At 48.0% G+C, this 26,972-nt stretch overlaps 1 protein-coding gene across 1 annotated transcript; it reads left to right on the forward strand.

Moving 5' to 3' along the window:
- Nucleotides 1–5,902: 5,902 nt before the first annotated feature.
- On the forward strand, nucleotides 5,903–7,569 carry NOG (noggin). The gene has a single exon (XM_084832330.1). The coding sequence runs from the start codon at nucleotides 5,992–5,994 to the stop codon at nucleotides 6,664–6,666; it is 675 nt and encodes a 224-aa protein (XP_084688456.1). The 5' UTR covers nucleotides 5,903–5,991; the 3' UTR covers nucleotides 6,667–7,569.
- Nucleotides 7,570–26,972: the final 19,403 nt, after the last annotated feature.

Consider the following 26,972-nt stretch of genomic DNA (forward strand, 5'->3'; position numbering starts at 1 on the left):
CCTCATCCCGCTCCATTCAGCTCAGCCCTGCAAACATTCAATTACACAAGGTGTTTACAAGTAAATAGTCAAGTGTGTCTAATTGTGTATCTACTCAAGATAACATGGATTAGTTACCCCTTAGCAACCTGACCCATCATTTTGTAGGCATTGCTACTAATATGTTTGTTTTCATTCAATCATTGCTTACATTTCATGTTGATTTTAAGTATATTTATTTATATTTATTTGATCAATTCATATATCTCTTACCATATCAAAAGATACCTCTAAGTGGTCTTATATTTGTATGATATTTGTCCAGATAGCAAGCCGCCTATGGCAGATGTCAACCAACAGGGTTACATTAAATATATTTTAATGAATAGTGCTGGTGGGAAAATACAGTCACAGACATGTTACTCTGGCTCACTACTAGACAGCACCAGCCAACAGGTTACTTTGTTTGTTTTGTTAGGGAATTGCACCACAGCTTCTGACCTATTACAGAGCTGCAAGTAGCAGAAACAGTCTATCTGAGCCATAAGGACTTGGAATGTCAACATTAGGAGTAGTGGTGGCTGGTGCCATTTCAAACTAGTGGTGCTCAAAGTTCCACCCCAACTTTGACCCCAAACTCCACCTATTCAAACTCACCCCACCTGTCCCATACCATGCATACAAAACCCAGCTCAATTCTATGCATGTCTACTCAGGTGTAAGCCCCCATGCAACAGCTTTCATGCATAAATGAAAAACAAGATTTATTAAAACCAGATTAAATTGAATTAAATTGTTGCGGGATAAATATGGAGCGCCAAGATACCATCTTATCACTTTTTAAAACAGCATTTTTAGGGGAAAACAAATGTACAAAAACAACTGTCAACTAAAGGAGAATACACAGCTTAACACAGAGCAATTATATCATCTTGTGACAATAATATTAACAGTATAGAATCAAGGGGAGGATCATAGCCATCCAATGGTGCCTTTTCAAGGTATTTGATGTGGTGTAAGGGGCTACAGTGAGTTTGTACTATCATTTACATAAGTAATAAATGAATATTTAACAATGTAAAAAGTAACCTCTTTATCATTCTCCTTCCTGGGCATGCAATTTGGTGTGTGAGTTTTTCAAGTAATGCAATGTGCCATACTCATGTATTCATCAATTAAACAGTCACTTTTATGAACATACATTTCAAAGTTATTTCGCTTCTTTTTTAGTTATATTATTTTCTCCACACTCGTAAAAACAGGGAGACCTTGAAAGCGATGAAAAATATTTTATTGGCTGCCCTACTGGCTCAATACATTTTATTTCATTGAGGTCCATTCAGTGTATAATTGCTCTCGATAGTATGTGGAATCAAGAATTTAAACTTTGAACTGAAGGAGACAGAGGGCACTATTTAAAACATTTCATCTTTGTAGATTTTTCCCTCCTCAAAACAATGTTCAGCTCCAACAGAAATAATGTTTCCAAAAGAAATATTATCCAGGTATTCTTGATAAATTTAGCAGTTGAAAAGATATCTGAAATACCTGGATAAACATACCTAGATACCATACTCGGGTTTATTTATACGAGTGAAGGTGTACACAATGGATTCTTGACCCAAAACATGTTTTGCCCATATTAGTTGCAACTTGCATATTTGTACATAATTCATTACAAATTAAATTGGCTGATTTTTATTTCTAAGACAACTGGATAAACTTTTCATATTTCACAGAGCCACAGAAATATTAACCAAGAGATGCCTGCTATGATCATGTTGGCCAATTCTTTTGATATAACCCAGGACTCTGAATTTTCACCTAGAACTCCTTGGATCAAGCCCAGAACATCTGGATGAGTCAGAGAGTATTTTTAAAGGAACACATCTGTTCTTAATTTTTAAAGACTGGAGAACTCATCATGGCCTTAGGTAGATTTGTTAATTCTTGAAAATATAATTACAGTATAAGTAAGGGGTAGCGGGGGGGGGGGGATCACAATAAATTTTGCAGCAAAACTACTGCTCTCTCCCCCCACCCAAAATAAAATAAAAACTTGTTCATTGATTCAGCTAATCCTAACTCAACAGCTTGGTGAGCATGATGCAGAATGCTCTGACATGATATAGTAAAAAATACTTAAGGCCATGAGATATTTCCATGGAGAATACTATTGATTTCAGTAGTCACCAGATTAGGGAAGAGGGTGGCTTGAAAAAGACACCTATTCAGGTCCCATTTAAATTAAGTACTTAAGATCTGTGATGGACTTCAACAGATGCTTGAAATTAATCATGTGTGCCATCTTCACTGAAGACAGTGGTGGGTCTGCTATTAAACTTTAATAGCAGTAAGTCTAGTACCGTACTACATGTAGTTTATTGACTAACTTAAGCAAAGTGCAACCGCATTGTTATATTTGTTCTTCTGAAATGTTTGTAAATGTCTCGTGGTGGTGGTTACAGTCATTTTATCACACACGTGACCATACACCTAAACCTGAAGTGCAGTAACTTTAGCCCTACTCAGGCTTTCTACTCGTGTGTAGAATGAACATGCAAGGGGGCGGGGGGGGGGGAAGCTGGGATGAGCACTTTAGCTCCCCTTGCCTCCTTGTTGCCCTCCACAACTTGGAAGCAGACATCTGCAGGGGGGAGCCTTCTCTACTCACAACCTGCCCTCCATGCACCCACACTTTTCCTAGGATCTGCAAGCCCAAATCCAAACAGAGAGGATGGAGTGCCTGGGACCCGCAAAAATGTTCCACGTTGTCCTGGTCCTGCCTTGCCTTACAAGGTATCTGTGCATTGCTGTATTGCTAGAGGAATCCTCCTATGACTTGATGCATTTCTATTTGTTGTGTACATCAGCAACTGAATAGTACTAGATTCTCACAACCCTCTGAACAAGTGCACAGTGTGAATGAAACTTGTCAAATTTCAGACAAACAAGTGCAGGCACAGGTGTTTTTTCATGCATGTACCCTTTAAATTCTGATTTTTTAAAAAGGCAACTCCCTATAACTTTTTCTTTCTGACAGAATCGGATGAACTTTGCAGGCCTGGTTGCCCCTTCTGAGGGTATGAAGCCTGCCAATTTTCATCTAGTTAGATGCAGAGGCTTTGTGCAAGGGGAGTCTTTAATAAGGGGTGGTGGTGGATGGGGAATGGATTTGCATATCCCCTGTACTTGTTTTTCTTGTGGCAGGTTATGAAAATGGCATAATGTTAGAGGTGCCCCAAGTAAATAAAGTGCAACATTTCAGAATGAAAGGTGGAGGGCATAAAGAGTGATGATGGATAAAAACCAGTTTTTTTGTGGGGGGGGAGGTTGTTTGTTACTCAGTTGACACCAGACTCACATAAACGAAGTGCTTTATTTTTGATCGATGCATGGATGACACCTTACTGAGAAAATATATGAAAATGTTCACTGTACAGCAGGTATACAGTGAAAGGAAAACCTTTAAAGTTTGAAAGGGGGGCAGTTATAAAGCGATTTCTTCCACATTGTGGGCAATTAGATATGTTGTGTGTTGTGTGACTGGGTTACATACACATAGTGTTAGAGTAGTACTTGGTGCCACTATAAAGCCCACCCTGCTTGTAAAACCTTCACTTTTGTTTATCTGTTTATCTGACACCGTCTGAGTGCATGGTGCTTTTCAGTCAGGTCCCTGCCCCGAGGAGCTTGCAACCTAAAATTCAACACAGGGGCAACAACAGAGGAAGGGAAGTGGAGGGGGAAGCGGGAAGAATATGCAATTGTTGCAGTTACTGTACATGTAGTTCGGCTTGGCTACTGGCTTAGTTGCAGTTCAGTAGCCTTACCCAACATGGTGCCCTCCAGATGTTTCAGACTAAAACTCCCATCGCCCCCGTCATTGGCCATGCTGGCTGGGGCTGATAGGAGTTGTAGACCGAAACATCCAGAGGGCAACACGTCACGGGTGGCTGCATGGAAACTAGGGAGCTGAGGAGCAAAAGGGAGGTGGCATCCCTCCGGTGTTCCGAGAGGTGGTTCCAAGCATAAGGGGCAGTAAGAGAGGAAGGGCGGAGGGGTTTGGGGGAGGAGGCAGGCAGGAGACCTTTGACCAGTGGAGGGGGTTAGAGCTGGAGGAGCAACGGTCCCCAGCCGGGATATATTGGATGTAAGAGTGGAGAGAGAAGGGGTTCAGCAAGGCCATGGAGGGGTTGAAGGTAAGGACAGGGAGCTTGTGATGGTTCCCAAAGCAGACAGGAAATCCCACAGTGGACAAGGATTTAAGATGTGCCTGCCAGGCAATAAAAGGGAGATGAATTTTTTCACTACATCGTATTGACTAAAGTTGAACTTCACTTCCAGAGGAGAAGCTCAGTAAAACAATGGAAGGAACTGTCTAAGGCAGGGATAAGCAACCTGGCACCCTTGGGATGTTTTGACTACAGCTCCCATCAGCCCCAGCCAACATGGCCAATGGCCAGGGATTATGGGAGTTGTAGTCCAAAAATCGTGAGGGCACCAGGCTGTTATCCCTGGCCTAAGGAAACTGAGAGCTCTTCTTCCATGGAAGTATTGAAGGCCAGAGTGTGCAGGCATGGGTCTAAGACGCTTCCTGCATAAGGTGCTGCTGTCCGTGTTCCAACGATTTCATAGTTGCCCTTCGACGGAAACGAGAACGGGGGGAACAAAGCATGATGGGCGAGCTCCACTCAGGCCTCCTGACAGTTTGCGTAACCACCCCGTTCTGCCTCCATGCCGGGAATATTAAGCACAAAACCCCGGCCGGGAGCCGCGCTCCGGCGACCCCCGGCAGAGGGCGCTCTGCTCCAGCTTGAATTAGCATTAGCCAGCAATTTCACGCTTGGAGAGAGGAGGCGTCTGCAGAGAACTTCTCGGGCAGGGAGCCAACAAGAGCGCTTATAAATTACATCACGGGCTCATGTGTGGAGCCGCGCAAATAAATGCAGCAGCCACCAGGTAGCGGGGCAATAAGAAAAAAAGCAAGAGGAGGGGAAAGAGTTTGTGGGGGGCAGCGCAAAGAGGGCGAGGGAGACACAGAGGAGCAGCCAGCCAGCAGGACGCACGTGGGGAGCTAGATGCTTCGCAAGGTTGCAGAGACCTCCTGCCTCTGCAGCTGAACTCCTGCACGGCAGGCAGGCAGGCGGCGAGGGGACGCATTTGCAGCGCCGCCTCGGAACTTCGAGCCTAGCCGGGGCTGCCGCCGGGGATGAATGCCCAGCGCCGAGGACTGAACCCGTGGCGGCGGAGCTGACGAAGACAGCCCTCCTTCGCCGGCTGCAGGGCGGCCACAGGCGAGCCTCCTGCCCCGAGCGTCGCGTCCGAGGCCGCGCGGGAGCGGCGCGCTTGCGGCGGGACGCGGCGAGACACTCGCCCCCCTCGTGGATGGCTCGGTGGCTGCCGGAGCTGAGCGCGGCCCCGGGGCTTCGGTAGCGGAGGGATCGCCTTCGCCTCCCCCCTCCCGCCTTTTCTCCCCTTCCTCTTTTAAGGAGCGCTGCCTGAACAGAGCGAGTCGGGGGTTTCCATAGTGATGGAGCAGAAAGTGCAGGAAATTTAAAGGCGCTGGATCCTTGCGAAGCAGACGCGCTGGTGCCAACGTGCGTGGCGGCGGCGGCCGCAGGCTGCGAAGAGACGGCAACTGGAGGGGAAGTTTGCGGGGGCTTCTGCTGAGCGACGCAAGAACAGCCCCAAGCCCCGGAGCCTGAGGAGCGGTCGCGCCCGGCGAAGGGGCCATCATCCGCCGTCTGCGCGCGGCGGTCTTTGCTCGATCTCGTTTACTTCTTGCGCGCTCGCCAGACGCGAGGAAAGGCGCGCGCAGCGAGGCAGCGCTTGCTCCAGGTGGCTTCAGAGCGGCGCGTCTTGGGCGGGGGCACCGGGGAGCTGATCCCGCCTCGCCGACGCCTTGCTTGGATACCGCCGACGCCGCCATCTCCTCCCCCGCGCAAGCTTCTCCGATGCATTTGTTCGGGCCCGCTTCTGGGTGAGCCCTCCCCCCCTTCCCCTCCGAGGATGGGTCAGCCCCAGTGGTGTGCGATCCTTTACGCGTCGGTGGTTCTCCTGGGTCTGCGGCCGGAGCAGGGCGCTTGCCAGCACTATCTGCACATCCGCCCGGCCCCAAGCGACAACTTGCCCTTGGTGGATCTAATCGAGCACCCGGATCCTATCTTCGACCCCAAGGAGAAGGACCTGAACGACACGCTGCTGCGCGGCCTCCTGGGCACCCATTTCGACCCGAACTTCATGGCGGTCTCTCTGCCCGACGATCGCCTCGGCGGGGACGATCTGGCCGAGCTGGACCTGCTGCTCCGGCAGCGGCCGTCGGGCGCCATGCCCAGCGACATCAAGGGCCTGGAGTTCTACGACGGGGGGCTCCAGGCCAGCAAGAAGCACCGGCTGAGCAAGAAGCTGCGCCGGAAGCTGCAGCTGTGGCTGTGGTCTCAGACCTTCTGCCCGGTGCTTTACACGTGGAACGACCTCGGCAGCCGCTTCTGGCCGCGCTACGTGAAAGTGGGCAGCTGCTTCGCCAAGCGGTCGTGCTCCGTCCCGGAGGGCATGGTGTGCAAGCCGGCCAAGTCGGTGCATCTGACCATCCTGCGGTGGCGGTGCCAGCGCCGCGGGGGGCAGCGCTGCGCGTGGATCCCCATCCAGTACCCCATCATCGCCGAGTGCAAGTGCTCCTGCTAGCGGGAGGGCAGAGGGGAAGGGAGCCGCTCCTACACGCGCACTTAATTCCCAGCGTCACCGCCGCCGCCCAAGAGACAGCGACCGCAAGCGAAACGGAGCATCGCGCGCCCCCCGCCGCTCGCCCGCCCGCCCTCTCTTCCTCCCTCCCCCCCCCCGAAAATAAATAAATAAACCAGACTCCGGTGGACCTTGACACACACACACAAATGCGGACAGCTTCGGCTTCTTGGTTCAAACGTTGCACTGCACTGTAATATGTAGGGGAATGTAGCTTTGTTATGTCTGCGGCGAGAGTGTCTTGTCTTTTCCTTCGGCTGCGAGAGAGGGCGCGTGTGTGGATAGATGTCATAGCGCATCCGCCCCACCACCAACCCCGCTTGAATCTCCTATTAAAAAGGTCGGTCGGTGTTGCAGCGCGAACGCATTCTCGTCTACTGTATTCGTCAGAGTATTCGCCTTGATCGTCGTCTTGAAGGTCTCCTTTTCCGCCCAACCCTCCTCCCTTTAATTTATATTCCAGAGAGAAGCGTTTGGGGAACTGAAAAGCAAACCAACCCCCCCTCCAAAAAAAACTTCGCTTTTTTCTTTTTGTTGCGAAGTCTTTTTTTTTTTAAGAAACGTCAACTTTTGGTAAGAAAAGTAACATTTTATAAATATATATAAATATATATATAAAGAGATTTTCCATTGTTCGGAAAATGTATGGGCGAGTTACGTGTGGATTTTTTTTTTTATGGACGTCGAGATATTATAATAAAAGTTTAGGACACGGTGTTATTGTATATAGTGAACTTTTTTAAAATGTCTTTAACCCTCTGTAAATGGAAGAGAGTCTGCTATTTATTCTTTATATTCATTCCCTTGTAGTCGAAAGTTCAGTTCAGAATTAAAATCAACCACTAAAACACGAGCCCCCGTGGATTCTGTTTGGTGCGCGGCTGGGAGGCGCGAGGTGGAGTCGGACGCGTTGGACAGTTCAAAGGGAGCTGGCTGGATTTAACTGATCTTTTCATTGCTGCTGTTCAGTCGTGTCCGACTCTTCGTGACCCCATGGACCACAGCACGCCAGGCCCTCCTGCCCTGCGCTCTCTCCCGGAGCGTGCTCAAGCCCACATTCATTGCATCGGTGAGGCTACGTCTTCATTATGACCCACGAGGACCCACCCCTTTTAAAGCCACCCCTTTGTAAGAACACCACATTATCCATGCATTCTCGGAAATAAGCCGCACCGAGGTCATTGGGATCGATTTCCAAGCAAGCGCGCTCGGGAGTGGAGTGGAGTGGAGCGCAGCTTGGGGTGGCGGGCTGGGTTTCGGGGACCGGGGGCGGGCGGGTGTGGAAAGTTCTGATACTTCGAGGAGAGAGACGACAGGACCGGCCGGTGGTTTTGCTTTGTCATGTTGCTCGCTCGCTTCCTTCCTTCCCTCTCCTCCCCCCGCCCGGTATTTGGCCGTCACCCACCCTGGAAGAGGGCGCAAGGCAGACGCCTTGGGAGAGGCGGCGGGTGGATGGGGCGGGGGGGAGAGGCGCGGTGGTTGCCGCTTTGACGTCTCATTTACAAGGAGCCACGTGTCTCTGACACCTACCATTGTGGTCGAGCCCTGCTGAAACCTGAGCCTCGCGGCGCGCTCCGGCGCGCCTGCTGGAGGCCGTCGCCTATCCGGTGCCGAAGCGAGCCAGCGCCCCTCTCGGCCTGTCCGCCCCCTCTAGCTTAACCCTTTGGCTCCCGGGAAAGACGAGGCAAGCTAGAACGGCTCGTCCGGCGCAACGGGAGCGGCACCTTGGGATTCGTCGTCTTTCCCCCTCCGCCCCGCCGCTCGCCGGAGTGTGCATCCCGACAGGTGATGGACAAGCCCCGCCGCCTCCCTTGCTGTTCCGGCGGCTGTGGTATGCGGATGGCATGCCGACAGCAGCTGCCTGTTGGAGGAGGCTTTCACGCCTAAATCAAGAAGATCAGCTAATCCTGATGAGTCAACCCGCCGCGCTGCTGCCATGCAGTTAGGGCAGTGGGGGAAAGGGTGTCCGAAGAGGGCACGTCTTACCGCCTCCCCGCCCCAAGCGCGTGCTTGTCCGTGAAGTGGGGCGCAAGCAAAACCTCCCGCCTCCTTTCACTCTCGTGATTGGAATTACCGAGCCGGGCAAGGGTGGGGTTGCTTCCCGACGAAGTGCTGTAGGAGTGGAGACCGTTTGAGTGAGACCTTGCGGCTGTGGACCAGAATGGCTGGAGGAGCAGAACTGAAACTTAGTCGCACGCACCGCTCTCGCACGCACGGTGTCATAGGTGGCCACCCATGGCGGTCAAATACGGGAGTCACCTTTGTGTTACAGCCGGGCCCCGGTCGCTTTTCAAGCAACTGTGTGACGGTCAGAAATTCAACAGGTGTTGCTTTTTCCCATCATGGGGATATAAGTTGCTATTGCGTCGCATGTATTGCATACAGGGTTTTGTTTGTTTCTTCGCGTGTTTTAGTATTCAGAGAGCTGGATATCCATTCTATCCGTAATCGCAACAACAATTCTGTAAGGTAGGTCAGTGCTGCTATTCCTCCCCCAACCCCAGCGTCGTAGATGGGGGACGGAGGCGGACCAAGAACAGCTTGCTGAAGCCCATACGCGGAGTCCAGGTTAGATGCAAGGTGTTGTTTTTAAGCCTGGGGCAGGGGGAGCTTCCTAGTTAACAGGTCCGTCTCTGGGCGCTGTCTGTGCCTCTTAGATTTCCACCTGTCGGGTCAGAGGCACAGGAGATTTGCCAGAAAAGGTAGGGACATACATCCCTCCAAACCAAGTGGGGTGAAGACGGGATCTTCTTGGCCTGTGATTTTGCACCCGCATTGTTTCACGGGCACGTCAGTCTAGGGAAACTCGCGGAGCGAAGAAAACCTGCGGCTGCTTCCCTTCCATACCCAAACTCCCCACCCCACTCGGCCGCCCCATTCTTCAGTTAGAGACCGGCAGCCTCTCTCGATCACTTTTCTTTCCGCCATGTGGGTCTCAGCACGTCGCCAGCTCTCTTTGTTTACGAAGTGTTCCGACTAAGGCCCCGATCGTACCCACACTGGTAGCCCAATCCACTCAGGAGCCAGCCCTTCTGTGGTCAGTGACGCTTGCTCACAGGTAACCACGCACAGGATTGGTCCTAAAATGAGCCGTCGTTACTCTTCCAACATCCGGATCCTCAGCCCAGCTAAAACGGTGGCGGTGGCTGCAAATTGACCAGATGTCTGTCTGACACATATTTACTTGTGTTTGAAGTCACGTTTATTTTGCTGAGGACTGCAGTGACACCCACATGGAGCTGACACCGGGATCCTTGGAGCACTTTCACGAGAGAGCTGCAGTGTAGATTGGCTCAAATGAGTGCTTAGGTTTAAATGGGTAACTTGTGTGGTTAGGGGCCCGGCCTGGGTGACCTCAGGTAAAATTCACACCCTCGGGAACCTCTACCATTACCAGGAGCAGCTGATGCCTTATCAGTCCACTTCCTGTAACCGATTAACCTTGGCTAATGACTACAAAACCTCAGGCCCCTAAAACAGCCATCTATGTCAATAGTTTGTTTCCTTATAAAGAGGTGCCTTGCGCTGGGCTTAACGCTGTCTGGAAGCCACGCCCCCTGACCTAATTCCAGATGTGAAGTTTGCTGTCAATACTGCGAGGATGGAGAGAGAGAGGGAAGAGAATTCTTCTGTATATAAACTGCAATATTTTCTCCACTCCACATGTCCCAGGCCAGGCCTGAGTCACTGGCTTTAAAACCAGGATTCCTTCTGGTGCCTTTTCATTCGAATCACTGGAACTGTGAGGGTGCAACCCTATGCATGTTTAGATGGAAAAAAGTTCTACAATTCCTAGCATTCTCCAGCCAGCCATGCTGGCTGGAGAATTCTGGAAGTTGTAAGTCTTTTTCTGCCTAAACATGCATAGGATTCTGCCTTTAAGCTCACATGGAGCCAGGTTACACATGCAAGGTGATCGCTACTGGTGAGTTGATAGAAACACCAAGAGGTTCCTTGAATATGTATAAATGAACCATTCAGAAAAAAAATGGACAGGGAAGGGACTTTCATACGTCTATTCCAGCTTTCCCCAATCTGGTGCTCTTCAGATTTTTGGACTACAACTCCCATTATCCTTGACCATTGGCCATGCTGGCATGGGCTGATGGTAGTTGCAGTCCATAACATCTGGAGGGCACCCTGTTGGGGAAGGATGGTCTATCCCAAAGCAATGATTTCCAGTTGTGGTGGCAGTCATTCCACTGCAGACATTCAGACATTCCACTGCAAGTCACCAGATGCTGCCTAACCAAGTGGAGAAGAGATCGAGGGATCCAATAGACATGCATGTTCCTCACCTGGCCTATGATAGGTGAAGGATGGGGCTATGAGGAGCTGTCCTACACCATCTTTGAGATGGGTTGTGAGTTATGAATACTCTGACCAATGGTTCGACATGCTTCCGTGCACCTTTCAAGGCACTAATTTATTCTAAGGGTGCACATTTACCTGAGGGTAACACCTATTGGACTCAGTGGGTCTTACTTCTCTGAATCAACCTGCATAGGAATGCAGTGTAAGTAGGGATGTCAGAGAATTTCTCCACGAATCTCGGGAAGGCTGAATGCCAGCGCATTTGACCCCCCGAAATTGGTGGAGAAACAGTCCACCCCCTGCCCCCCAGGATGGGACTTACCTTGCTCGAATGTCCCTGGCAGCGGCGGCTCCGGCAGCGGTGCAGCGGTGGTGCGGCGGCGGCCGGTCTTCTGAGTGGCCACCGCCACTGCCATTTCCAAGTTAAAAAACAACAACAACAACAAACGTGATAGGCTACGTAAAGATTTACATAGCCTATCACGGCTAGATTTTTAAAAAACACCGTGATAGGCTACGTAAATGTTTACGTAGCCTATCACGGCTGAGTGAAAAAAAAAAAACTGTGCGTACGCAAATGGCGGCGCCCATGGGTGCCGCCATTTGCGTAAGCACGGTTTTTTGTTTTTCACTCAGCCGTGATAGGCTACGTAAACATTTACGTAGCCTATCACGGCTGACTGCAGGGACGCAAACGGCGGCGGCTACAGCCGCCACCATTTGCGTCCCAGCAGGACAGGAGGATTCGCGGCCAGAGGGACGGGGCGCCTCCCCCCTGGCCAGAATTCTGGGGGGGGGAGGGATGGGGCACCTCCCCCCTGGCCAGAATTTCGGGGGGAGGGACGGAGCGCCTCCCCCCCACCGCGAATCAAGCTTCGGGATCAGGTAAGGGACTTTCATACATCCCTAAGTGTGAGTAGCTTGTTTCAAGATTGTGGAAGTATTTCAAAGACAAATTTGGGAGGGGGTGTTTTTGATTGTTCACACACAGCCCTTTCTCTAATATCTTCCTCTATACTTTCCTGGGGATATAAAATATGTGTGTTTATTAGAAAACAACCATGTGTGTAAGTCAGTACCGGATAAGGCTAGTTTTCACCAGGAGGAGGGCTTGATGGATGGGGCTTGGCTGAGCTAGAATAGGAATGCCTGTGAATCAGCTTTTCCCAACCTGGTGCCCTCCAGGAATGCTGGATTGCAACTCCCATTGTTCTGTTGGCCTTGCTGGCTAGGAATGATAGGAGTTGCAGTCCAGCACATCTGGAAGGCACCAGGTTGAGGGAGGCTGCTGTAAATTATAACACACCACACAGCAACAGTCTTGTTACATTGCCATCTCTTGCGGGAAAATTTTGGAGCATTTGTTAAAAATTATTAACACCTTTAAAAAGGGGACACTTAACCCCCACCCCCACCCTGTCCTTTTGCTGGTGGAGGGGAACAAGGGGAGGGGTGGACTTCTCTGTATTTATCTTGGAATCCAAGACATTTTTTGTTTAAAGTCTGGAGAAATCTATTATGTTATCTAGCTAGATAGATAGATAGCTATTATGTGAATTATTTTCAACATATGTCTCATTTTTTCTGATCTCAGGGCATTTTCTCCCTCCTTTACCTTCTTTACTGCACTTTTCCTTCCCATCCAATGGGGGAGAGGGAGGGGAGGGGTCCCAGTTACCTTACTGTTGTGCGTATTCATTAACTTAGAGAAGAGGAACAAGCCACACTATTACTCACAGAGAAGGCACCCTGCCCCCAAGACTATCTAAAGGTTCATTGTAAAAGGATTAAAAGTGAAAGGCCTTCATCTTATGATACTTTCATTTAATCTTCGTGGCGCCTGAGAGACATGCTGGATGGGTGATCACATTTAGAATATTCTTCGTCTCAGGTACCTTAGGACTTCAAACGGGCAAAGAAGTATAATTTTAGATCTGGAAGATCTTGAAGGGGGGGTCTTATTTTATTGATTTTTCTTGGGGAGATACATGCTTACAAAGAGAAAAGGAGCACGATAGTAATAAGCAATAATACAAGTCATTAAAAAAAAATCCTAATATAACCCTCTGGCCCTCAAAAGACTTACAAGTAGGGTTGTGCATGCCACCCCCCGATCCAACTAGGAAGCCACTTTGGGGCTTCTGAGGCAGGCCCCATTCAGCTCAGGCTGATTCAGGGGCACCCCGACCCGCCTCGGCCTATGAAGCTGAAGCAGAATTTGGACACCTATTGGACGCCCTTGTTCCATGGGGGGGCACTGCCACCAGGGAGGTACTGCCGCTGCCACCGCTGGTACCACCAGGACAGCTGCTGCGGACACTGCCGGGGAAGGCACTGCCCATCGCAGCCCACCAACCCCTGACAGGCATGAGGGCAGGAGTGGCTTTCCAACTGCTCTCTCTCCCTTCCTTGGAAGGAGGGGAGGGCGCCCAGTTGGAGGATGACTCCTGCCTCTGCTCAAGCCTTCACGGGTTCCTTGCTTGCGAGGAGCCCGTGAAGGTGTGAGTGAGACCAGCGGCGGCAGCTTGCAATGCGGGCGGGCTGCCGCCACAGCTGCCACCAGCTCCTAGGCCCTCTGGACGCACACCAGCAGCCATCTTGTTCTGGGGAATGGGGGGAGCCATTTTTCCCTGTTTTTGCACCTTGGCTGCACCCACAGCTGGCAGTTCCATGATTTTTCTGGTTCAGTCCATGGAGGCAGATGTGCTTTGTGATTGGATGGTGGTTTGGAGGGTTTATTCTGCAAAAATCATATGAAATCATGAGGATCCCCTTTTTATTTTATGGATCTTCGTTTTACCCAGTCCCCATAGCATGCGCTTTATTCTTGGCTTCATTCTGCCAAAGGTGAGTGGGAAGGATGAAGGCTTCCTCTGCCATGCCTGTTAGAGACTGGGGCAGTTGCTCCCAGTGGCTTCAGCAGAGGCAGAATAGGACTGGAGCAGAGAGAGAAATGCCATGGAGCTCCCCTCTCGGCTCCCGTCCCATCCTGCTGCTGCCCCCGCTGTAGGGATGGCGGAGAATTTCTCCACAAATCTTCGGGAGGCCGAGCACCGAGGCATTCGGCCCCCCGAAAGTGTTGGGGAAAACCTCTGCCGGCCCCCCGCCCCCCCCCAGGATGGGACTTACCGTGGCCGAATGTCCCTCTCAGCAGCGGGTCCTGGCGGCGGTGCGGCGGTGTTTCGTGGGGGCGGGGGCAGCGGCCGGTCTCCCGACTGGCTGCCGCCACCGCCATTACAAAATAAAAAAGTAAAAAACACACACACCCGTGATAGGCTACGTGACGATTTACGTAGCCTATCACGGCTAGATTTCCAAAGTCAGCCATGATAGGCTACGTAAATCGTCACACAGCCTATCATGGGTGACTTTGGGGGAAAAAAAAAAGCGCGTATGCAAATGGCAGCGGCCCATGGGCGCCGCCATTTGCGTTCCTTATTTTGGCACGTCTAGTCTATGTAAAGATTTACGTAGACTACGGCGAAAATAAGGGCAACGCAAATAGGGAACGCGTTATAAGGAACGCAAATGGCGGCGCCCATGGGCCGCCGCCATTTGCGTACGCGCTTTTTTTTTTCCCCCAAAGTCACCCGTGATAGGCTACGTGACGATTAACGTAGCCTATCACAGCTGACTTTGGAAATCTAGCTGTGATAGGCTACGTTAATCGTTACGTAGCCTATCACGGGGTTTTTGTTTTTGTTTTTCTTCACTTTTTCTTTCGCGGCTGGGGAGACGGGGCGCTTCTCCCCAGCCTGAATTTCGGCCGGGCGAGGCGGGGCGGGGCGCCTCCCCCCCCTCGCCTGAACTTCGGAGGGAGAAGCGAAGCGCCTCCCCCCCACCACGAAGCAAGCTGCGGGACAAGGTAAGTACATCCCTTTCGTACATCCCTACCCTGCTGCCGCTACCACCACCATCATTGCACACAATGGCAGCTCGTCAGGGCAGCAGGAGGCTGCTCAATTATCAGGTGTCTCGCGCACCCCAATGGATCATCTTGCTCCCCCAGGGTATATGCACCCCACTTTGGAGACCACGGCTCTAGCCAAATAACGTTGAGACAGCCCTCTCCTCTCCCCTTCCCCCGCCTCTCCTGGTGGCCGGATCTCTCTCAAACTGATACATTTGGTGCCTCTGCATCCTCTCGCCTTTCCCCCTCCCTCCTCCTCCTCCTCCTGCCCCTCCACATGATCATTCAGAAGTTGATACATTTTGGAGACAGCCTGTCTAGGCTGCTCAGAAGGCATAAGAAGAGTTCCGAATATAGGAGGCAGGCAAGGCACTTTGTGGAGGAGCCGCTTCGCTTTGAGGTGCCTCAGTGCTGGTCTCATCTGCTTCGTATCATGATGAGGCACCTCCGAATCAGCCCTCTTCACCTTGTTATTTGGCCTTCGTACCGAAGTGGTGCACAGCCTTACTTACAGGTACAAACATATTTTAATATAGTCCACTTTGCATTACCAAAATAAATCTCTTCATTCTTTATTGCTTTCTATGATGGTCAAATGGGTGTGCTGTGTGTAGACAGAGTGGAGGCCTGAACAGGACTAAGAAGAGAGCAAGATGTTGGTACTGCATACTGGGAAGATCCCTGAAGACTGCCTTCCCCGACCTGGTGTTACGGATGCTGGAGAAATTCGAGATGGACTAAAATGAGCTCAGATTTCTAAGAATCCGACCTGCAGAATCCGCTGCAGAGCGATCCGCTCAGGCCACACAGAGTCCGTGGACTTCTGGATGTTGTTTTTTTTTTTACTTTCCCAAAATATGTAAGTTTCTGCTGAGGAAAAGTGGGATGGAATGGGGGACAATATGCTAAATGCTACATACTAAACTAAATTATGTAAATTGTTATGAAACTGCTTATGTAATTATTGATGTATTTTTCCACATGACGTGAAAACATTCAAATTCATCTGTGGGTGGATGACAGAACAAAAGGTGCCTGACAATCCACGAAACTCAGAGCAGATTTTACACAGTTCATACATCCCTACCTGGTGCCTCCTCAGACTACAACTCCCAGCATCCCTCAGCCATGCTCCAGGTTAGGGAAGGCTGCCTTAAGGTATGTAGAAAAGTTGGGAGGTTTAAATCAAAACAAAGCCACCTCCCCCTCCCCCAGATGCCTTGAACCACTCAAAGATGAAAGGGCGACCCGGATGTATTGCCATCATGCTGCTGTGGATCTTGGCACATCACCAGTGACCTTCTTTGCTCATTAATAATTAGACAGCCTCTGTCCTCAGGCTCACTGTCTAAAAAGACACAAGGAAAGGGATTAGGAAGAAGGAGGTGCACAGGGCAGGGTGTGGCGGGTGGGAGAAAGCTTGATTGAGTTGCCCAGATGGATGGGAATATATCAACTGAACATGGGTTTGAGCTGCATCTACTGTCCTTCTGGGCTGACTTGTTCTTTGCTGCCCTTTCCCTCTTTTCTTTCTTCTCTTCTGCAGTTCTCTTCTTTTGAGTTCAGGCTTAATCTGCCTCTTCTCCTATCCCCCTCAGGGCAAGATGTTACCTCAGATGCCCTTCTGGTGGCAGTTGTGGGAGGAAGGGGATTAAGATGATAAAATAGTCATGTGTTCTCATCTGTCATGTGCAGGCCATTCCTCTTTATCACCGTCTGCATAACTTAGGAAGGGAGTGTAGTTTTTGAGATATTCATTTATCTTTCAAAGATAAACGCCTCTACTCTCTCCTGGCTTGCTGTTCCCCTCTCCCTCCTTTTGGACTCTGCCTAGGAATAGCCACAGGCTTTCTTCAAGCCATAGTGTGGGGGGTCAGCTGCATTTTTGTTGGGTGCCAGCAAGATCCCTGATCCTCCTAGTGTGTTTAGGAATGGATGGAAATTTCATTTTGGTTTCATTTTGATAAGAAGAGATCAAAATTTGCATAGTTTTCCACATTCGGGATAAAAAGAAGTTGAGATTTCGAAAACATAAATGTGGGAAAAACCAAAACTGATAGATTTGTTCATCCAGGCCTAGGGCTTTGAGTGCTTAGCTCTTAGAAATCTGGGTTTGAATCCCTGTGTATTCAGCCCTGTTTGTGGTGCTGAGTTAGGGTTGCCACCTCTTTTTTTCCTAATAGGTGCCTCATTTTAACAGCTGTATGGCAGGCAGATACAACATCATCCTCTCCATGCTGGAAATACTGCTGTATCTACCAAATTTGGCAGATACAGACTTTTGGTTCACCTTTTATAAGCGTTTTCCAAAATTTGCAAAGTTCTTCATATTTGGGAGAGAAAAAACTTTACATTTCCAAAAACTGAATGTGAGAGAAAGTGAAACTGACAGATTTGCCTGTCCCTAATGTGTTTCTTCCCCACTTCCCGGGGGGCTGGGGAAGAGATGAAGCTGTGGACGGTAGGCTGATCTTCTGTCCTACCGAGGGCCCAAACCTCTCCACAGAAATTCATGGGATTCAGTGGGGCCCCATCAGAGAGTATACATTGGGACACTGGAATCTGTCTTATACCGAGTCAGACCATGGGTCCATCTAGCCCAGTATTGTTGACACTGACTGGCTCTCCAGGGTTTCAGGCAGCAATTTTTCCAGCCCTCCCTGGAGGAGCCGGGGATTGAATTTGGGATCGTTTGCATGCAAAGCAGGGGCTCTACCCCTGAGCCATGGCCCTTTGATTGTACCTCCTTACTGCTCACCAAGTCACAACCACAGTGAAGGCAATTCACACACCAACGCAGGTGCCGAGATTGTGCCAAAAATCAGAATCCTCTGCAGGGTGTGGTCCCATGTGGTTTACTTTACACCCATACAAGCTCTCTGCAGCTGCACTCTTTGGACTGAATGCCCCCCCTCTCCCTTGGCTGACCCTCCATGGTGATAGAAGGGAGGTGCAAGGCAGACCCTCCCTCAAGTGGACCAGTACTGCTCGTCTTGCCTCAACTTGCTTATTAACCTTCCTAACCAGCTTCATCCTGTAAGTATTGGGGAAGTAAGAACATTAAAGAAAAAACACTCCAAGGAAATACATAAAATACACATCCAAAATATAAAATGCCATGCTTTATAATGAGTTACAATTATTCAAAGCAAGCTCAACCAAAATAAAATAAATCAAAACAAGGCGCATGCGCACACACGCACACACACACACACGCACACACACACCCTTCCCGAAAATGCTCAAGCTTGGACTCTGGCAAGTCTCCAAATAAAGGGAGTTCCACAACCGAGAGGCTGCCACTGAGAAAGCCTCTCTCTGTGCCCTCGTGGTGTGGCCTTGGCACCCAGATGGTCTATAATCAAGGGGTCATTCTTGGCTGATTTGAAAGACTGTGGAAGGAACATAAAGGAGGAGGTGGGTCACTAAGGTATGTAGGGTAGGGAAAGCTATTTAGGGCTTGAATTGTGTTTGGAAGGTAAGGAGAAACCAGTGCCAATGCTGGCATGGTTACGCGAATAGTGTAGCATTCATTGTCATGCTAGAAAGACCCTGGGTCCTGGATGAAAAGAAGATATTGCAGCGCAGACATTTGGCACGACTTTTTCCACTCCAAGTTGAAATAGCTACCATGACATCATCATCCTGAAACTGTAACTCCAGAGCTTGCCAAGGGAACCAAACCAATGCTGCGTTGGCAGTGCAGAGCAGTTGCCCCCTGCTAGCACGGAGCTAGGAATAGATGCAAAACACTGGGAATAGACCCACGCTCTTTTCTGACGCCCATTGAGATTCCCCACCGCCACCATCTCCATGTGCATGGGAGTCCACGGGGAACTTTGCAAGATGCAAAGGCTGCAGAATTGGATCCGTTTCAATCTTCCTTTTGAAAATCAGGTTGGAAGACAACCCTTTCATAATTTATTTTCCCCACAAGCCAAGCAAGGAGAAGAGGATAGATAGATTTCAACTGCAAAGCTTAGGTCTGAAATTGGAACTTGCCAATTACTGCCAATTGGAAATTGCCAATTACTGGAATTAAGCATCACCACCAGTACTTATTAGGACAGCCATACCTAACCATGATCTTAACTTAGGTGGGCTTGGAGGCTGTTCCCTTGCTAAATCCATTTTACAGCCCATGATCATCGGCTAATGCAATGCACTTTTGAGTCAGGAACCAAAGATCCATTCATTTAGTACTATGAGCTGAAGTGGGCTTTGGATTTCAGTTTCTTGAAAAACTGCCCCCATTCCACATGGCTAATTGTTCATTTATTTATTTATTTATTTATTTGACCTGTCCCCTGCCTTTCTACCAAAAATGGTACTCAAGGTGGCTTACAATCACTAATAAAACTTGGTAAAAACAATAATAAATCAAATACATTAAACACAATTAAAAACACAACAGTAACAGAGTAAAATCAGCCTTTTGAAATGGAGAGGGGTTTGAACAGCAGTTTGCAGTCTGGCATGGGGCCTGCAGTTGTTGTTGCTGTTGTTGTTGTTTTTATAAGGCCAAAAGCTTACTGGGTTCATACAAACCATTGGGCTTACCTAAATAGTCCTTTGGATTCCTACCTGTCTCCCTTTCCTTTAGTGTAAGGGAGATGAATGCCATGCCTGGGAGTTATTGACAATTGAGCTTGGGTTGTCATTGAAATTAGTGGTTGGAAAGTTCTCCCCAGATTGATAGGCACAAGATGGAGTTTGTAAGGCAAGGATGGGGAATCTTTTTTCTGTTGACAACCACATTGCCATGGGGAATGCGTTAGGGACTGAAGAAAAAAAGGGGCAACCCGTTCTCTCTCTCTCTGTCCTACAGGACTGACTCCTTGCAGAGGTCTTTTGAAACTTGGGCGAGGGCAATGTGTGGTCCTAGGGTCACAGGCTGCCTACCCCTTTGGTAAGGGCTGTCATTTGTAACCAATTTGCAGGAGGAACTAGCATTAGAGCTGTGAAATGGAGGCATGGGATTCTGTTAAAGTGCGCAACTGGATGCATGCATGTAGAAAAATTGTTCTCAAAATGGCAATGGTGGGTTGGAGGTGATAGGAAGCCATCTTCCTACTTCACCTGCACCTCCAACATAGGGTTGGAGACAAATAATGAATGGACAGTCTGGTCCTTTATCGCATCAGCAGGATGAAACAAACAGGACCCAAAAGAACATCTTGCAGCGCTGACATCTGGTCATCTTGCAGCGCTGACATCTGGTCATCATATCAGTGGATATTATTTGGACAGATACAGAGTTAGAAAATGGATCTCTAATGCCTAATGGTCATTGTAGCTTCTTATTTTCCAGTTTCATTGTTTAGAGTGGTTATGACAAACAAAACTATACTATGTCTCATATTTCTACAGAACAACATAACCTTAATAGATGGGGATTTTTAAAGGACATGTTCTTTGCTGTCTCCAGAATTGCACCCCTCACACACACACACACACACACACACACATACACACACACATTTGAATCTGAAAACAGGACTGCTCAAAGTTAGCCTAGGTCCACAACAACAACAACAACAACAATAATAATAATAATTACTATTATTATCCTCCTCCTCTTCCTCCTCTCTCTCTCTCTCTCTCTCTCTCTCTCTCTCTCTCTCTCACACACACACACACACACACACACACATCAGATTTTGTCCATAGTAAGTTGTCTACAGAAAGAAGTTGTACATTTGCACTGTCTCTCTGCCTGTGCCTTGCCCAATTGCAGACTAGATGATGATAAGCTCAGAGCCCAGAGTATGAACAAGCCAGTCCACTGGACCACAATAACCTAATAATAGCCTCCCAAAAGGCACCTGTATTATGCAAATAGTTGCTTCCCTGGTTGCATATGTTAGTATACAGGGACAAATCCAGGAGCCCTGTGTATTATTTGCCATGCTCCATTGTTGGATCACAGCAACAGAGAAGATAAGGAAGAGTCAGATTAGATCTTCAAATTCAGAAGCAAAACTATAAGCCCAAATAAGAAGGAATGTGTGTGTGTGTGGGGAGGGGAGGGGGAGGGGGAGGCAGTGACTACTAGACTACTCAAAGGGGATTGGTTATGGTATAAAGAGCTTTTCACCTCTAGGCTTCTGGCTCCACTCCAGCGGAGGCAGTTAAGTGAAAGCCACAGTCATCCGATGCCTGCTCACTGGGCTGGACAAAGTGAGTTGTAAGCCTCAGTATGGGTCCAGCTAGACAAGTATCTGCATCACAAAGCTGACACATTAATCAACATGTTTGTTGCCAGCATCAGGAGAAAAGCCCAAGATAAAAGGGGGCATGGTGAAAAGAATGATCTAACCGCCCTTGCAAGGACCCCCGGGGCTGAAGTCAATGCGCACGTGCAAACACGGTGAGCAGAATGAGAAGCCAGGAGGCGCCAGGTCTGAAGATGCTCAAGTTTCACTGCTGTGGCATCTGCAGCATCACTTCTGTACTCAAGGAGCCAGTCCCTGGTATTAGCCAATGAAACAGCAAGCCATTTTTATTATGGCTGTCAATTGATATTTTCCTTTTAATGGGTTCATTTATTATGTTCATTAAAACTAAAGACATGTTCATATTATAGCATATTATCATAATAACCTTGCCACAAAATGTTTCAAATAGTTTAAATTGCTGTTTCATTCATGTTGACTGCTGTTTCCTTCTTTGTCAGCTGCCTTGATTATATATATTTTTATAGATAGAACAGTTAGGTAGAAATGCCAGAAAGAAATATTACCAAAATCTTTCACTCTAGGTGCCTTTTGAGATACTGAAGGAATAACATGTAGCACTTATATCATGCTCTGTGAGCTTTTAAAGCACTTCTCACACACCCTCGTGCAGTAATCCTTAAAATAACCCTGTAAGATAGGTCAGTGTTATTATCCCAGCTCATCTTGTACACGAGAAGGGCCTGAAGTTGAGACGTAGGGTGCTTCCAGATGTAGGGATGGGTGAATCCATGAATTTCAGATTGGCTGAATTTCTCATTTCCCTGATTGCCAGATCATTTCGGCCGATGTGTGCATCAGTTTGTGAATGCAGCAAAATGTATTGAAAAAAGGTTCGCATGAAAATTCATATCATTTTTGTGTGCATTTTCCATGATATACATATTTTGTATGTACCTTTTCCTAGTGTGCACACTTTCTGCAAGCAGTTCCCACCTAATATAATGTATTTTGTAAATGTATTTAAGATTTCCCCTAATATGCACATTTTTGTGTGCATTTTTTTGAATTGTGAAGCAGATCACAAAATTCTGAAAAGTGCGGATTTCAGTGCACAGTTGCATTCCAATTCGCTTATAGGTTTGATTTCTCCTGCATCTCTATCCAGATGAGGCTTTTATTGCACCATTACCATACCTCATTCATGGAATTTTAAAGGGAGTCCAGATAATGCCCTTTTCCACATGCAACTTTCCTGTGTTTTCCCACCACTTCTTCTGTCTTTTTTCTTACCATGGAATAGGGATGGCGGAGAATCCTGCCACAAATGCCAGTGAGGCTGGATTCTAAAGCATCCAGCCCCCCGGAGTCAGTGGCAGAATGGAGCACTCACCTCCGCCTCCCCCTAGAATCCATCCGGGTTGGATCTGTCTCGGCGTTGATCCTGCAGAGCCGGCTGCCTGCTCCGCATCACTGGTGAATGTCTATACGGCCGGCAGCCATTGCCGTGCCGTATCGCTGTATAACTAAGTCGATTAGCCTAAATGCAGCCATTTACGGTATTGTAATAATGAATAAATGAAGTAATGTATAAATAGATTTCAAATCACCTAGAATGGTTCTCCAGGTAGTTTACCTTAGCATAATTGTTTATCCAGGCATCAATAGAACTCTGGCAGCAATCAGCACAATGGCCAGGATCCAAGAACCATGCAAAATGTTTCATACACCCAAGGGTTTGTGTTTTCCAAACAGCAGCTGCCCATCCACCCCAACCTCTTCCTGATGCCATATGGCAAATGGCTTTTGAAATTGAGGGGACTTCCAAAAACAGATTGTGATAAAACATTAGGATCTGCTGTTCAAAGGGAGCAGCGCACACACACATGCGCGCACGCACATGCACACCCAAGCCATTTGGGCACACTTAACGTAGCTCTTTGGATCCAAGACCCAGCCTACAATTCCAGATCCAGGGTTCATCCTTGTAGCATCTGAAATTATAATAAAGAGATAGTTCTGACTACCGAGCATGTACAGACTGCCTATCCCCCTCGCTAACAGCAACCACAGGTGACCTCTGCATATCTGAGACTACAGGGTAGGAACATCCAAACCTTTAAGGCAAGCTTGTGCCCATTTAATCTATTTATTTCAAATCAACATTCACTATTAATCTCAGAGTGGCAGGGAAGTGGGTAAACCCCTTGATCTGCTTATAGCTGTAGGAGCTGGTTGGGTCTTGAGCAGATCAGTCCAGTGCCTGGCAAATATCAAGCACCTGGTGGTGGGTGGCTATGGGACCTCCCAAACAGCTTGGGTGTCCCAAAGAGGATTGTTTTAAGCTAACTAGGAACAGCTGGGTGCTGATGGTTTTATATATATATATATTAAAAAAAGCCTCGGTGCCATATAAGCGTGGCGTGTGGCACAGTAAATGAAACACGTTTGGAGCTTATTGAAGTTCTTTTTCAGCAAACCAAGGAATACGGAGCCGGTCCTTTAATCATTCATTCCAAACGAAGCAAAGATTTAGACATGCAGTCATTCTTCTCCAGTGTTCTTCAAGAGCCAGTACATGGTCTATCTTGCATCTAGGGGAAACATGACATCACAGTTCAAGAGAGATTGTTTTTCATTTCCTATTTATTGCCTAACAGCAAGAAAACAGTGTGGGGCCTAATGAAGTGTCATGTGGCCACAAGTTCAGCCGTACATTCAAAGCCATTCTAAATAAAAGCCATGGCAAAAAAACAACCACCAACCACAGCTGCCTTCCCCCCACCCCCCTTCTTCCTTCCTTCAATCTCTCAGCACCATACTAGTGGTTTGTAGACTTCAAGGCCAACGTTGTCCAACATAGATTCCTTATGTACAGGTCCTTCGTGGCTTGTATGTTGTTGGAGCTACTGGAGCTCAACTCATCTGGCATAAAATAGTATGGTTTTGAGAACGTAAGAACTACTCTGCTGTATCTAGCCCAGCATCCAATTTCCACAGTGACCAACCAGATGCCCCCGTGAAGTCCACACGCAGAATGTCATGATAGTTCCAGCCTTCTCCCAGTGTTGCTCTGCCTCCAGCAGCTGGTATTCAGTGGCACACAGCACTGCCTCTAAACCTGGGGGCCAGGTTCCGGTGGTGGGCAGGGCTGAAGGAAAAAGTGGTGGGGCCGAAATTACCAAAAATACCAGCCTACTTTAGCTTTGGGTTCTCCTTGTAACTAAGCCTTAGGAGGGGCATTTCATCCATTTAGAATGGGGAAGAACTGCACAGAAACGTGGAAACTACCAAACAATTGGTGTTTGGGGAAAGGGGCAGAGCTAGGGGAAGGGGTGTGGCCATCTGGGAAACCCAGGAGGGCTGGATTTGGCCCCTGGGCCTGTGGTTCTTCAGCCCTGCTACACATACTTTGAACATCAGAAAAGGGTTCAAGTATGCATGTTCATCAACTGATGATGAACATTCATGTATGAAACAGCTCTATAGTCTCTTCCTCCCTTTCTTTGTTCTAAAGAGCCAATTCATCTAAGGGTTCCTTTAACAGCAATCTTTTTTTAAAAGTTCCTTTATCACATAAGAAGATGCTTGGCATGTTGGAATTGGCCCTGGTCTAGAGACATAAATTAATTAAGGGTGCAATCATATGGGTTGCACTCTCACAAGATGGACACCTATGAACTTGGAGGCTTCGGTGTATCCAGTGCCTTGCCAGGCTGAAGCTAGAAGGAAGAGATTCAGGATAGCTTTATCTTGGTGTCTTCAGTCTCTTCCCCTCCCCTACCACCAGAACACCCCCTTTTCCCCTTCTCTGAGGTTGATTTTCTGATCTTGGTGGCCAGCAGGTGTGGTTCTTTCTGCACTGGGGGTGAGAGGGTGGGGGAGGGGGTGGATCAACTCCCACATCCGAGGTGGAGCGCTCAGAGGGGGGAATCCCCACTATCCTATGGCCCCTCAGATGTCCAGGGGCCATAGGATTGCTCCCTAAGTCTTTCTTCCCTTTTGCTTGTGCCCACCCTTTTTCGGGGGAGGGAGAGGTCTCCATGGAATAAACCAAAATAAGATTTTCCCTGTAGCTGAACAGGGTTGTCAAGGTGCAGAACTATATTCTGTAGACTTATGCATGTGGAAAGGGTGGGTAACATTCTTGTCTCAATGGGGCCTTATGTTCGCCTAATTTATAGTAAATAATCTTATTTGCAAAGCATGCCCTTGCAGGGTTTTTTTTAAAAGCAACTTAATTGACCTGCATAAAAAATCCAACATGTCCAAGTTTTCCATGCCAGTAGAGATAAATTCTTGAAAAGTCCCATGCACAATAGATCGAGGATGCTGTCAGATTGGGCTATGGAGAATATTCGTAAACCTAAATGTAATCTTTTTTTAAATTTTATTTACACAGTGTCATTCTTGCAAACCTCTACAAGATGATGAATTAAGAAGTCAGTTGCTCTATTAATTATACAAAGTTTTATTCTCCCACAACCGCCCCAACACACACATCCACTCAAATAAACAAACAAACATGTGTCTGAATTTTGGCAAGGAACAGTAGAAGCCAATTAGAAGATGCATTATGATATCAGAAACGAGATGGCTTTTCTTAGAAAGGTGAGCACACCGTAATTCTTGTAATAAGCCCAGAATCCAGACATTTGTTAAACAGTAGCGACTTGAGTGGGTCCTTTTTCAGGAACGGAGAAGGGGGAGGGGATAAAATCTCAGCACAGCTTCTCTGCTGGCAGATAAAAATATTTTCTTCAAAACTGCAGATTTGTCTGCAAGAGGAGGAAGAGTAGCCATTCTGACTAAAAGACTCAAGTTCAAATATTAGGAAACAGAAGGGAATGCCCACAGATTGCAAATGTGCTTTCTGTGTTTTATTGTAAATGGAGTATGACTAATGGAGTCCATTCTTTTAAGACAGAGATCTCCATGTAGACCAGACACAGTTATGGAGACCAATGAGAGCTGAAAGTGGCAAGACTGTCTATGGTATGTACATTGTTCCCATTATTCATTGTCTTTGCTCAAACAGGGTTGGCGGGTTTTCATAATAGTTCAAAAACCTGCGAAACCTGTCTGACCACAATACATTTTACTTTCGAGGATGGGATGCAAGAAATGATAAAAATCATGGGGAAGGCCTGGGGAAAGATACTGCTAGCATGCCATCTTCAAATCTCTTAAAACTGTCATCTGTCTCCAGCTATGGACAAATGCTCAGAAAAGATGAACTTGTTGTTTGCCATAGAAAGCAATGATTAAGAACCAGGCTACATGTTACGCCAAAGACAACATCCCCATGTAAAGTTCTCCAGTGCCCTGGTGTAACAATTGGGAGTACTCACACCACATGATTCAAAACCATCATATTTTGAGTTTCCCTATTACCCCAGCAGCATGGACCAAGTGACAAAAACTCATGACATGACGACACTGCACGATGTAGTGAATGCAACAGAGAGGAGGAGAACCTACCACAGGGATATCATTTTCAGGGGTATCCCTGCAGTGAACATAACTTGTAATCCAAAACTTTGAGGATCTGGCATAGGGAATTTCTTGTGTCTTTCTTTTCATAGATTATCTGATTACTGCTAGCTACCTGGCAAGATTGAAGGCAAAAGGAGAAGGGGACAGCAGAGGATGAGATGGCTACATAGCATCACCGATGCAATGAATATGAACTTGAGCACACTCCGGGAGAGAGCGGAGGACAGGAAGGCTTGGCGTGCTGTGGTCCATGGGGTCACGAAGAGTCGGACATGACTTAATGACTGAACAACAACAACCTGGCAAACAAGCTGATTCCATGGGTATATATTATAAATGACTGCGATGTGACT

The sequence above is a fragment of the Heloderma suspectum genome, chromosome 2, assembly GCF_057233095.1.
Source record: "Heloderma suspectum isolate Gila_16-S chromosome 2, 16-S_ref, whole genome shotgun sequence".
Classification (NCBI taxonomy): Eukaryota; Metazoa; Chordata; class Lepidosauria; order Squamata; family Helodermatidae; genus Heloderma; species Heloderma suspectum.